General features: G+C 42.9%; 1 protein-coding gene across 1 annotated transcript in view; it reads right to left on the bottom strand.

The window, feature by feature from the left end:
- Positions 1–14415, bottom strand: part of LOC138526213 (ATP-binding cassette sub-family C member 5-like) — a 2857657-nt gene that overhangs the window by 335928 nt on the left and 2507314 nt on the right. The window contains exon 23 of the mRNA XM_069636680.1: positions 14185–14274. Coding sequence (XP_069492781.1) covers positions 14185–14274 — 90 coding nt within the window. The remainder of the gene's footprint in view (positions 1–14184; positions 14275–14415) is intronic.

Raw genomic sequence — 14415 nt, 5'->3', positions numbered from 1 at the left:
CATCAATATACATAATCCCTATAAACTCTTGACCTGGGACACCTACAGCCTTGAAAGCGGCATCTTGAGACTTTGTTTCTGTTAAATGTTGGGGCTAGGGAGGGTAACGAGGGAGGGGTGGGTATGGGAATATAACAGACAACAACATACTTACACTGTAATGTTTTATGTTTCTATGCATTTACAAAACTTAATAAAACATATATTTTTTTAAATGGATGATGCAGAGGCATTTAAATTTGATCCTTGCAGCAACCGTGGAGGGATTTTTGGGCTGGAGAGATGCGGTCCCTCGGCTTGAGGCCAAGGATAAGTCTGGCAGCCCTATTCTGGATAAGCTGGAGGGGGCGTAGAGAGGAGGAGGGTAGATTAAGAGAGGCTGTTGCAGTAGTCCAGCCTAGAGAGTACCAGAGCTCTAGAGAAATTGAGCTTTATTATGCAATGCGTAGTCTCCCGAACAAGCTCTAATGAGCCAATCATCCAGAAGATGTGCACCCTCTCACTCCTGAGATGAGCCACCACCACTGGTATCAGCTTTGTAAAATCCCTAAGGGCATGAGGTAGGCATAAAGGCAGAACATGCAACTGGTAAAGGGTAATACCTACCACAAACAGCAGGTACTTTGTGTGCTTTGGATGGCGAGGCATATGGAAATAAGCATTCTGAATGTGTTGGTGAACATCCCCAGCTAATGGGTAGGCACCGACACAGGGGGGTGTTGGGACAGGCCCGGAGGCTAGGAACCATTAGTATATACCATCCTCCTTTCTTTTGGCTGAGCAATGGCTGGCCACAGTCCTTTCTGGAATTTGAGGTTTACATCAGGTGAAATAATCCACTACCACTCCAACTATAAGCTCTTGCAGAGCATGGTCAAAGGGGGTCCAGTAGCATGAAAGTACTAGGAAAGATGATCTGCGATGGAGAGGGGATTATGCATCCTCTCAGCGTCACTTGGCCCCAAAAAACAATTTTATTCCAGCCGCAGAATTGAAATTGGCACGCAATTCCATGCTCAACCCATTCACATGGATACAAATCATTCAATAGTGTTTCTGTTATTAGATCTTGAAGAGTTACATGGGAGGAGGTCAAGGTATCGCCCAAAGCTGCACCTGGAAGGGTGATCTGTAGTGGGGAGGTAAAAATGCATCCTCCCCACTTCACTTGGACCCACCTGTGCTGCCAGATCAAGGGGAGCATGGTGGAATGCTATGTTGGGATGGGAAAAGGAACAAAGGAACAATTGATGGCACAGGTAGCAGGGCATAGGTTTATAAAGGGACACCCCTCCCCCACCTGAATAGAAGCAAAAGAGATGCAAGGAACAGCGATGACTAGAGCAGCAGCAGGAGCAATGCACAACAGCAAAGGGAGTGGTGGTTTCTGGTAAGGTGGAGGAATAGGAAACTGGTCTGTGGGAGGGGTGTAGACAGCGCTGGAGGCCGGGAGGAGTGGGAAGTGGGTTCAGTGGGTGGAATGGGATAAACATACTAGAGCAGAGGAACAAACAAAAGGGGACCCTAATGGCGGACATAGCAGGAAAGAGCTCTACATGAAGGGCAGTGAAAATTCAGGAAAAGTGGGAATGGGGCAATTTGGCAAAGAAGCATTGTGGCTAACAGACTAGTAACATGCTTCGCCGATTCCACATATTAACATCACAATAAAAAACAGCTCTAAACTGAGCTGCATTTTCCTGAGTCCTAGAGTCAAGCTTATCTATAACTTATCAGATTTGATGAACATGCATCCCTACTTCAATAACCATAACCCCCCACTCAACCACATTTATTTTATCTCTCTAATTTTAGTCATTCTATTGTCTAATTTCTCTTTCCTATCACCTTCACCCCCAAACCTTCCCTTCTTTTCCATGGACTAAGGCCTTTCAACACCACGGCAGGCTTACAATATTCCACCTTTCGTGCAAGCCCAGGGGCCATGCGACTACTACAGTGGTGATGGGTGCAGTATAAATACAGGATAACATAACATATAGGCCTCACAGGGGGAGGACAAAATGGTGACACAACCACACTGTATTCTCTTGCTGCTGCTGCAGCTTTGCGCATTCTTGGCCACTCCCAGTATTTGCTGTGAATATGAAGCCTTTTGGTCCAATCCAAGGCATACATTTGTTTTCCAAAATTGATTAGCAGAGTTTGTTAATTGAAATGTTCTTGATTAGCAAACAAACCCATTTGATTAGCAATGCTGTACTAATATTTTCAACACCACCAGAAGTTACTTGTACCATACAAATAAAAATGAACCACAATGCAGCAGTTTTATGTACCACTGAAGTAAGATATTAGTGCGATAAGTCAGACCTTGCAAGTTCTTTAAAATTCCACTAGATCTGCAGGTCGAGTAACTTAGTTTATCCATTCGACCAAAGAGAAATGCATTAGACCCATGTCAACGGATGACAGCACATTTAAATGTTCTTTCTGTAAAATGGTGCATGGCATAACAATCTCACTTTAGTTTGGCACACGGCTGCCGCCCAGAGGCCAACACTAAACAAACTACACAATGAAACTATTATTTGACATTTACTGCAAACAAAGTAAAGTTTAAAAAAAGTTTCAAACATGCCCTGTAAATGGTACTGGCCCTTCTTACAATCTACTTGACTATAAGAGTGGGCAAAAATATTTTGCAAGATGGGATGAGTGTCTGTAAAATGTCATCTGCATGAATGGATACACATAGATATTATAAAAAAGGCTCTGGAAACAGTTTGGCCAGCTCCCTCTACTGCAAGTGCCAATAAATAATGTAATCATAATCCTAGGGCAAAGCCAGCTCTGGAGGATAATTACAGTGATGGTAGTGCAGTAGATCTACAGATGTACAGACTGGATGGAACTATTGATCACTGCTATGCCTATACATCTAGTTAGCTTTGTCTATTCATAGAAGAAAGAAAGTAAGAGGCAAAGCAGAGTGGATTGTGCAGCAGACAGAGAACTGAACAAACTAGGTGGAATATTGTAGCTAAGAGCCATCTCGCTTTCTGGGTAGCTGGTATAAAGCAACAGGGTGATAAGACAGAATGTCCAGGAGTACGGGATCAGCTTATGAGTTGAGCATCAATTGCAAGCTGCATGGTAACCAACAGTTTACAAAACTAGGATGGCCATCAAAAGCATTTGGCCGTTTGATCATGTACATTTTCAAAAGTATCCACTCATCAATATGATACATCTATCCCAACAAAATGAAATAAAGTTGACACTATGATATTTACTAATAACTAACCTACAATTTACTGTAAAGCATGGAGACAATACAGTATTTTACAGTAGCAATACATTTTGCATTATGTAACAAATTACACTTTTAGAAATGGAAATGAATGACTGCATTTAAAACACATACTTGTCTTTGGCACACTGGATAAGGTTAGCTTAATAAAGGTATTATCCAGATTACTTCTGGTTTGCAAAATATGAAAAAGAAAAAAGATTCTTGTTCACATACTCGCACAGGCCTTTGGCATATAAGCCTGGAGAAGACTGCTGCACTCGCTCTCCATTAGCCCTTTTGAACGTTCATTGAACCAAGAAAAGAGGGTGGAGGGAGCCCTGAAGGCAAGAGAAGAATGCAGGGCGATCAGTGCTTTCATTGAACATGGAAACTTAAATAGCTAGGTTTGTTACACAAGTGCCAATTTAATTTGCACACCTACAGAATTGCATTGTTGCTACTCAACACTGCGTATTTTATGCCTTGCAAATCACAGAGTTTCACCTTTAGGGTCAAGCTGTTAATGTCACCAATGATTTATTTAAAATGCATCAGTTATGTGTGTTACAAAACAGCTACATGTAGAAATGTCATATTTTTCAATAAATTGTATAACATACAGGTGTATAGTGAAGCTGAATACATTATAGTGTAAGTAAAACATTTTGAGAATCTGATTTGACTCTTCCACTTATACTATCCAGCTACTCCCATTAACCAATTTACCTCCCTCACATATCTCAAGATTTTTCAAAACAAAAGGTTCCTAGGCATGGTTGTGTGCCTATCTTTCCCCTAAATTCCCCATCTAGCTCTCGAGATAGATAGAACTATGAAGACTGCAGAGCCTATATTGCGTGTTGGTGTTCTATAGGGCTGCAACAGTGATATTTTAGTGATATTGCAATACATTTTTAACTGAAAAAGCATATAAATCAATTTACTATATTCCAAGAAAAACGTCAATAAATTTATTAAAGGCATGGTCTAGTAAACATTTTTATTGTCCCTACGGGTCGGCCATGTTTTTTTAAGCCTAAGTGGCTCGATTTTAGAAAACTTTCCTATGGACCTTACCTGAGTTTTCGTCCATTAAACGCACGCGAAAACAAGCACCAGGGAGCCGCCATTTTCTGATAATCCTATCTTTTCCCGCATCGCCCTGGCTGACCTGCTTTTGCGGCACTAAATCAATTCCCCCGCCCCTGAGCCTGACATTATCAAAACATTCATATTCCCCGCCTCTCTCCGTGACGTTACTGTGCTGCGTAGGCAAACGCGCCCAGTCGTCTTCTGCGCGACTCCACACAGAACCCGGAAACCAACACAGATCAACTCACAACACAGCGCGCCACAATTCGGAATATGAAACTGTACTTTAAAATGAAACAGCAACACGGTACATTTGGTAAAGTACATTTATTTGACATTCAATGTTTAGAGAATATTCAGCAATTGCCATATGAACTCCGGAAGCCATTTATTTTCTTTTATCTGTATCCGCAATAACTGTTCCGTTTCATCTTGAGTCACGTGCTGTTCCTTTATGGTACACAGGGTGTTCATTTTCGTAAAAAGAATCACTTTGGAAGCACGGTGAACCGCAAGGCTGTTCCATCAACTAGGCACTAGTCCAGCCTAAAGGTTGATATGTTGCTTCTAGCCACTAGTACAGCGTAAGGGCATGTGGGCCCTTGGCGATCGTCCCATAATATGGTGATCGTGCTCCAGTTGTTGACATGAAGCTGCAGGTGTCTGCTGAAGAATCCGTCCGCCGGTGTCTCAAACAGATGGCAGTGGCAGAATGGGATCAAATACATGTTATGAAAACAAAAAAATTATAATTAGTCTCGCTAGCCGAACTTCATTAATATTACTCATTTTATTTATTACGGCCGATCAGAAACTATTTGCTTGTAAGGATAGTTCAATGGAGTATGTTCGTCTCTAAAATCAATGCGAAAAGTAACAAGATAAATCGAGGCAAACACACAATGATAAACGACAGTTAGTCTACATGCGTGAGGAATGATATGATATATGATATGGCATTTGTAACGCGCCTATAATCAAGTGTTTCTAGGCGTGACGAGGCAGGTGGGGAACAAGGGCAGACAGACAACGATCCTACTAGGCAGGTGTCTTTCTGATCGCGCATGGGGAAGGGCTGTACATGGTTAGTTGAATACAAATTAAATAATAGGGCCAGCTGGTGGCAAGTGCAAGGTAAATGCCGGGAGAAGGGGCTGAAGGATACAGAGACAGTCCCGTAGTGCAGGTAGGCAGTGCAGGGAAAAGTGGCTGGGCCAAGGACCGAGATCGGTGAGACCAGTGGACCTGCATGCCCATGTGCCCACTACGAACACGTTTTACTTGCTTTTCCTAGCTCTTCATTAATTCATTTATTCATGCATCCATTCATTAAATCTTCATTCCGGTATAAAAGCGTGTAAAGATTTACTTACATTATATTTGAAATTTCCATTGTGTCTCGTCGTAATGCAGTCTGTAAAACGGACCGTGCTCTTGACAACGATTTTTCGTATACTGAACTAAAATGAAACTCGGTCTAGTTTCTAAATTTTCTGCCTTATCGTCTCTTACGTTATTGCGCACTCCCTTCAAATGTAGTTCTTTCGGCATGGTCCCTGTCTCAAGGTCAAAAAACAATAGACCCTTATACTTCCAGTGAGACTTGTGGGCCTCATCTGGGCGCTGTCCTTCGCATTCTTTATTTGCAACATCACGTAGTATAGGCATCTGTGAGAACTTGAAGTTTAGAATCCGTCTATGTAGTGCGCCTCAATGTACAAATGCGAACTGGCTTCTCTCCCAAATGCCACGGCCCGCTTGGCTGGCGCGTTCTAAGTGCCCCAATTTTGTCCCCGTTGTCTGCGAGCTTTGCAGCCCAAATTGAGACATTTAATTTTTTGCGGAAGGTCAGGGAAAGTATAAAGTACCACAGGAGTTGAGTTACAAGTGAGATTTATTGTTTGTTTGTTTGTTTTATTATTTGCAATACGCAAGCCTCCCCTCCGTTAAAAGTGTGCAGCATTTACATTTACATGAGATGAGACATGAGAAAAATATATACATACACATATGTGAGGTGAATAGAGAGAATTCAAAGATGACACCCAGCTTGTTCGCCACCCATGATGGTGAAGGTAGGGGTTAGGTTTACAGGTACACTGTACAATAACATTTATTTACAAAAAGACAATCGTATTGCAATTATTTAAACCGGGATTTGTACTTCACAATCAGCTGTGCTTTGGGTGGGCATGGCACAGTCGCAATGTTCGGTGGCAATGGATCACTGCTCTGCACAGAAACGTCCAAAATTTCATATCTGTGCTTCTCTAACACAGCAACAATAAGGCCTTTCACAAAGTCGAACTGCATTTCATCATAGACTGGTTTGATCACCCATTGCTTACTTCGTTTTGAAAACACCTTAGTGTAGCGAGGCATCCTTACTTTACCCCTAGTCCTAGATTGTTCACGTCCGACATTGCTGTTATGGGCCAAGACCGCTAGTAGAGTGCGATGTTTCATGCCCCGAAAGCTAAAATGCAAGCGCTTTGGCCTGTACTTTAGGCACATATTGTGGAACACCTCCAAATCTCCTGTGTGACAGAATTCTGTCAGTCCTCTGAAATCTCTTGATAGAGTTTTGTCGAAAACAATCTTCTCAATGGCTTTGTGTGTCGGTGAAGATGGAATCAACCAATTCTTCTTCCGTGCCTCCTCTGGGGACAAAGGGCCATGTTCACATTGGTGGAAATGTTCATTTGCTGTCCAGCGGTGAACGTTGGTACAGTGGTGCATCAGTGACCGCCATTTTTCAAGTAGTATTTACACTGACCCCTCACAAGTTTTTGAGCTCCACCAAAGATGGTTGGTGATAGAATGTGACCACTGCAAAATACTTTCAAAACCTTTTTTTTCCCTGCAACCGAGATTTTCTTATTGATTGATTTAGCAAGATGCCACATGTCAAATTGATGTTTAATATGTGGGAACTGCTCTCTCATTGTCTTGGCAATTGAAACGTGTCTATCCGTGGCTATGAGGTCGTTGTGCATTCCCCTTGATTGTAGATATTCCACTGATTTTATAAATCCTAGTTTCTCCATGGCCACTGACGATGTACATTGTGTTACCTGCACGACCACCAAACTCACAATTTTCTTACTATCAATGTCCTGAAAGTGGTAGGTGCAGTACTTGGCAGAAAATCCAGGGCTGTTGCACTGTCCATCGCCGGCTAGCCTGAATTGTTTGCCTTCGAGTGTACTTGCTAGAGACAATTGTTCAATTTTCCAAGCATCACTAATGGCCGGAAACAGATAATCACGTTGGTATATGAAGTACAGCGCTTTAGAAATGAAATGGAGTCCCACAAACTGAAAGAAAGCCTCTAACTTTCTAAAACTGGAGCCACTAAAAAGTGATGCAGCTGTACACAGTAGATTGCCTGCTGGCAGTTTCCCCAGCATCGGTTGTGCAGACCATGAGAACCTATGATTTAATCTACAGGCGGCATTTATTTTGACGTTACTGCCTTTTATTTGACGAGTCACATTAATCAATGGCTTCCCACATACTTTCCCTCTAATGGAATGCACACATTTCAGCATACTTATAATTTCCATCAAACAACTGTCGAATACAATGTATTTGCTCTCTTTCATTAGACTGTCATCCTGCGTCAACGTTGTTTCGGCCTGTGACGTTGTGGAGATTTCAACACATTGGAAAGTAATATCGCTGATATCAAGTTCTGATGCGTCTATGGATGCTGCGGCTGGTTCATTCTCTGTCATTTCGACATCTATTACTTCAACATTGATGGGAGAACACAACAATGTCGACAGGTTTTTTGGTGGCAAATTTTTGGCGGGTGTAGATTGTGTAAATTGATCTGCAACTACTTCAGAGCTATCTTCAATACATTCAATAACATCTTCTTGTGGTGGTGCGGTCGCACTGTAGCTATGCTCCAATGCAACTTTGCTGTAGTCTCCAAACATAGTTAATTCATGTTCTGGCCATTGGACATGAGCATCTCGAGCCTGAACACGCCTCGCCTCAATTAATAGTTCCTCCATAGTGTACACGGTCTGGCAAGCCACATCTCTCATTCGCTTCACTGTCTGTGTGTGTATAGTTCTGACACCCACGGGTAACTGGAGGAGAGATTGGAAAAGGGATGTTCAGTTTAAACACAAGATGGAGTGTAGTAGAATTGACTGGAAAATAACATAAAATAGTCCCCAGCACAAACATTTTTTTTAAAGTTATGAACTGTTTGTAACTAACCTTTTTTTGTTTTTTTTCTCTTTGTAACTTTTTTGACTCGACCTTCAACATCTGCACGCTGTAGCTCCAATTCGTTTCCGCATGTCCTCCCTTCCTCTTGCGCTGCAACAACTATATTTTCTGTATCCGCATAGACAGCACGGAATGAGGCTCCATCGTCTCCCTGAAACATAGTACTTTCATTACTATGTATCAAAATATTGTTAGCATGAAACACACGTGAGGACGACCACACAGGTACATCTCAATAGCCAAACACGATTTAAACATTGTGTGCAACAATCAAACGACAAGTATTCGACCAGTGATGATCTATTTCGATGGAACTGTCAGTATCCATACCTCTGGCTCTGCATGGACTGCCATGAATGGTTGTATTGGAGAGGAGGCATCCGCATTTCCCTGAAACACAGTACTTGCATTAGTATGCTTTTCAATATTGGAAACACAACACACACTTGGGGTCGACGGCACAGGTACATATAAAGAGATAACCACAAATGATGAATTGTCCAAAAGAATCAAGGAAAATCCAAATATGATCACATTTCATCGACTTATTTCAACGATTCCTTTACATCTGCATCATCTAAATGAGATGTTGTGATTGTGGTGGAAGCTCCGTCGTCTCCCTGAAACACAGTACTTGGATTAGTATGGTTTTCAATATTGGAAACATAACACACACTTGGGGTCGAACGCACAGGTACATATAAAGAGATAACCGCAAATGATGCATTGTCCAAAAGAATCAAGGAAAATCTAAATATGATCACATTTCATCGACTTATTTCTCTGATTTATTTACATCTGCATCATCTAAATTGGATGTTGTGATTGTAGTGGAAGCTTCGTCGTCTCCCTGAAACACAGCACTTGCGTTAATAGGGAAGAAAGTATAGCAAATGGAATCACGTTATATGATCACGCATGATGGAGCTGTCATTATCCATACCTCGTGCTGCTGAAGAATATCTATGGATGTTGCAAATGTAGTGCGCACTTCCGAAAGCTGTTGCGCCGATTCGTATACGCATGGTCACGCTTCCACTTCCCCTGAAATTACTTGAATGTCAGGCTCTGCATCAAATGCAGGGGTTGACGCTCCATCAACTGCCTGAAACATAGTACTTGCATTAGTGAGGATTACAATAGTGAAAACATAACACACACCTGGGGTCGACAGCACAGGTACATATCAACGGCTAACCACGAATGAAACATTGTGTAGAACAATCAAACGACAAGAATTCCAGCTCTGATGATGACGCTCGATGGAGCTGTCAGTATCCATACCTCCTGCTGTTGAAGAACATCTAGAAATGTTGTAGATGTGCCGGACACTTCAGCATCTCCCTGAAAGACAGTACTTGCATTAGTATGGATAACACTAATTATAACCGAAAACAAACACCAGTGGACAATAACTAAGGTGTATATCAATTGGAAAGCACTAACCAAACATTCGGTAAAATGATTACACGATAAAATAAAAATATTACTTGACATGCATAAAACAGGTCTGTAGCGGATTAGCCTAGTAAGATTACCTGATACGCGCTAGAAGTGGTTGATAACTGTGACCACGTCAAGGATGTAGAATGTTCTTGCTTCAGACTCAAGGGATAGTCAAGAAGTTGTAAAGGTAAATTAATGATTGATAATGAAATGCCAATATTAAAAATAGCTATGTAAGGCAACAGAATACTTGTAAAATGCTCAATACAGCACAGTTCCCTGTTCCCATATATATACATTGCGTTTGTGGGTTATGAAATCGAAAAAGAATATATTGGTAAATGTCATTATTCAAAAAACTATACAATCATATCAATATCGAAATTATTACAAGGGGTAGAACACCTACAATATCAATTAATCCGTTCGGATACCTGCACACTACCGCAAGGCCTAAAGCTAAATCCGGACACTTGACTCACCGGTGGCGGAATGTGGACGAATAGAGTGGGACTAGCGTTTTCGAGCAATTTCCGTGTCGTTCGCCGTTTATTCTTCTTTGATACCCAAGATGTTGTGTACATGTCCAAGGAAAAGTGCCGGCTGCAGATGCGGTATCGATCACCCCTCTTGTCCTGTAAGACTTGTTGGACTCTACTTTCCAGCTCATCCAGTGGATATCCGCAATGTCTGACCCATTCTCTTATTCGATCAACAGTTTTCGGGAAAACATGCATTGTAGTGCCTTCAGATTTTGCAAGGGTCTTCGAAGGGCAACCGCTAATCGAACAGGCAGGCATTTTTGATAAATCTGAAAAGTAAATATCGACATTATTATACAATCTTCAAGAATAAAGATTTGATACAAAAGTAAATGAATCATACAATGATCAATGCAAGGTTTGTTTTGGTCGCAGGAACTATACCAGTTCATTATGTGCTGCTTAGTCTTTGCATAAGTTGCAGAAATGTATAAATGATGTGACTAAAAACTGAACATGTGACTCATCCCTTGGATGTTCTGTATTGCACTAGAAGGAAACATGCTTACATCATAGACTGGACCCCCGAAGGATGCAATTCGATGACAATTGACACAGATGAAAATAAATAGATCTATTGTTAGCATAGCAATGGAAATTCAAGTCAATAGCAATGAGACCAATGAACATAGCACTATTGGGTACTCTACTCGCAAATAGATAGAAATTTAAAAATCTGCGAAATATGACCAGGATACATGGCCTTACCTTGACCAACAAACAGTTGGATTCAGCAAGCACAGCAGTATGTTGCGGGAGAAAAGGTGGATGGCCACAGGTAGCGCACTGATGGGTATGCTCGAAGCGGTCACAGAAGTTCACGGATAGCACGGCGACGAGCAGATTAGCATAGATCTCAGTGGTTCCCAGGTAGCACATTCAGGAGTTGACTTGCAAAGCACAAAGATGTTCTCATGAGACATATCGAGTGGTTTTTAAAGTATTAGAAACTGGTGTGTGTTTGTGAATGAATGACGTATGTATGTCGTGGTATTAGGGGGGCGGCCTGCTTCAAGGGGAGGCCTGGCTGGAGACACGGGGTCTGAGGAGGCCATGTGACCGATGGCCCCTTGGCGTGGGACACCTTTTGAAGTGTACATGCTGTTTGGCACCTTGGCCGTTTGCGCCCGTGACAGCCCCCCATGCCAGCGCTCATCCCCGGGTGCGAACCGCCTTTGATAGAGGGGGTGGGATGGATGGGCCTGGGGCGTGCAGATAAGGCACAGGAAGACTGCTGAATGGAGACACACTTATGTGGATTGCAGGGGGGCGGCTTGCTTCAAGGGGAGGCCTGGCTGGAGACACGGGGTCTGAGGAGGCCATGTGACCGATGGCCCCTTGGCGTGGGACACCTTTTGAAGTATACATGTAGTTTGGCACCTTGGCCTTTCGCCCCCCTGACAGCCCCCCATGCCAGCGCGCATCCACCGGCGCGAACTGCCTTTGATACAGGGGGGTGGGATGGATGGGCCTGGGGCGTGCAGATAAGGCACAGGAAGACTGCTGAATGGAGACACACTTATGTGGATTGCAGGGGGGTGGCCTGCTTCAAGGGGAGGCCTGGCTGGAGACACGGGGTCTGAGGAGGCCATGTGACCGATGGCCCCTTGGCGTGGGACACCTTTTGAAGTGTACATGTAGTTTGGCACCTTGGCCTTTCGCGCCCCTGACAGCCCCCCATGCCAGCGCGCATCCACCGGCGCGAACCGCCTTTATATCAATATATAGTATATCGCCTTTATATCAATGATAGTATATCGTTGCTTATCAATAACAAATGCCACATACCGGAGATTCTTGTGAGCACAGACCCACACTTCAACCGGTGTATTATAGTGGTCAAGACCCTAAGGCCTGTATAATCCAATGGTAATTGTTAGTATAGATATATGTGTGACTTTTATAGAGACATAACCTACTGAAAGACTTTGAACAAGTGTTATTTAGTGCATGCATTATCGAGAATATGTTATGTTAGCTTAGATAGATAGTGACCACCCTGCTTCACAGCGACCAGACCTTCACCCATTCAGAGCACAGATGTCTGAAGTCCAGCCTTGAATGGAGACACACTTGATTCATTTAAAAAATCGAAACAAACGTTGTTAAAATATATGTGGTGCTTTATTTTGTATCTTATTTTCATGACACAAAAATACAAGACTTTAAAGATTATACAGGTCAGGTTGCAGCACAGCGAGAGAAAATCCCCTGTACTGACCGCTGTCACTCGGGAACGTTTCTCTAATGGCAGCACAGGCGGGTATCACTCTTCGAACGCGGTGTCCAAGCCTCCCGTGGAGCCACCATGTAAAGGAACGATAGGCCACCAGCCTGTACCACCTGTGAAAAGGAATGAAACAAACTGTTTTTAAATGACCAAGATAAGTTTAATAAATGTTTGTTGTCAATGACAATTCTTGTAACTAATGGCATTCTGCATGGACAAATGCTATCTAGACAATGCACACTATTGAACGACTTACATGCGTTACAATGATATGTAGATGTAATTTTGGATACAGTAGAAGATCATGAAATAGGAGTGGCATGACAAGCAGAGTATACTTACTCGTTATTCGGATTACGAGAACGAACAGTTGCGTGAAGTTCGTGCATAAGCACCATCATTATTCTCAACACGGCCCGCGTGAGGCAGGCTGCCCTGAAGTCTGGCAGCTCGGTGATGCATTGCGGTCGTGGCTCGCCTTCCGAAATGTAGGCCAGGCATCCCGAGTTTTCTCGGCAGCAGCAGTTCTCGTCCTCAGTTGGCATTAACTCGCACCGATTGCATGTGCACCAGGTGGAGACGCCGTCCATTCGACTAGGCCCAGGCTCTTCATCTGTTGATTCGTCCTGCCAACTGCCGTCCGAATCCCCATCGTTTTCACGTGCTTCCCTTTGCAGTAGTTCCTCCTCGGTATACTCGGGCTCGTACATGTAGGGCATTATTGTAGCCATTGTGTGGTAAACAGAGTAAAATAATTTACCGAGATGGTACAGGTGTTCACACGGGCTACAAGCGGCGAAGGTAGCTGACCAGAGCACTGAAACGAGTCACAGAATACTCAAAGTAACACAGAGAGAGGAATGGAATCGAAAATCTGCTGCTGTGTCTTGTGAAACGGTCTGTTTATACTTATTGAGCAAAGAGGCGTCCTGCCATTTCCATGGCGACACGTCATTAGCTGAAGCGCAGCGAATGTTGACACGAGACGTGCTTTGGCGTTGGGAAATGGGCGGTACGAGTCTGCTGATGACAGGCTCGGGGGGGGAATTGATTTAGTGTCGCAAAAGCAGGTCAGCCTGGACGATGGGGGAAAAGATAGGATTATCAGAAAATGGCGGCTCCCTGGTGCTTGTTTTCACGTGCGTTTAATGGACGAAAACTCGGGTAAGGTCCATAGGAAAGTTTTCTAAAATCGAGCCACTTAGGCTTAAAAAAACATGGCCGACCCGTAGGGACAATAAACATTTTTACTAGACCATGCCTTTAAGAAATAATCATGTTATCAAGTTCAGGATATATGTTCACTGTTTTGAAAATAACTTGTGAACATACAATGCATGTGCAGTCAGATTCAATAATATAAATGCGCTTACTGTAATATAATGACGAATCCTTTCTACGGAAGTGAATCTGGCTTCTGACTCAGATGCTAATCGGACAGTAAACTGGAAAAGTCCTGTGAGCTGGAATGAAAAATCAAGGTATTTTTTAATTTTCATTTTCATTATAGACTAGATTAATAGAAACAGTAACAAATCTGTTCTAAAGAACTGAAAGCACATTAGCTAAATGGGTGGTAGCTTTTGCCACTCATTCCGAACCAG

The sequence above is a fragment of the Ambystoma mexicanum genome, chromosome 7p (assembly GCF_040938575.1).
Source record: "Ambystoma mexicanum isolate Mex_15411 chromosome 7p, UKY_AmexF1_1, whole genome shotgun sequence".
In the NCBI taxonomy this organism is placed as follows: Eukaryota; Metazoa; Chordata; class Amphibia; order Caudata; family Ambystomatidae; genus Ambystoma; species Ambystoma mexicanum.
This window is presented reverse-complemented; position numbering and strand designations above follow the sequence as displayed.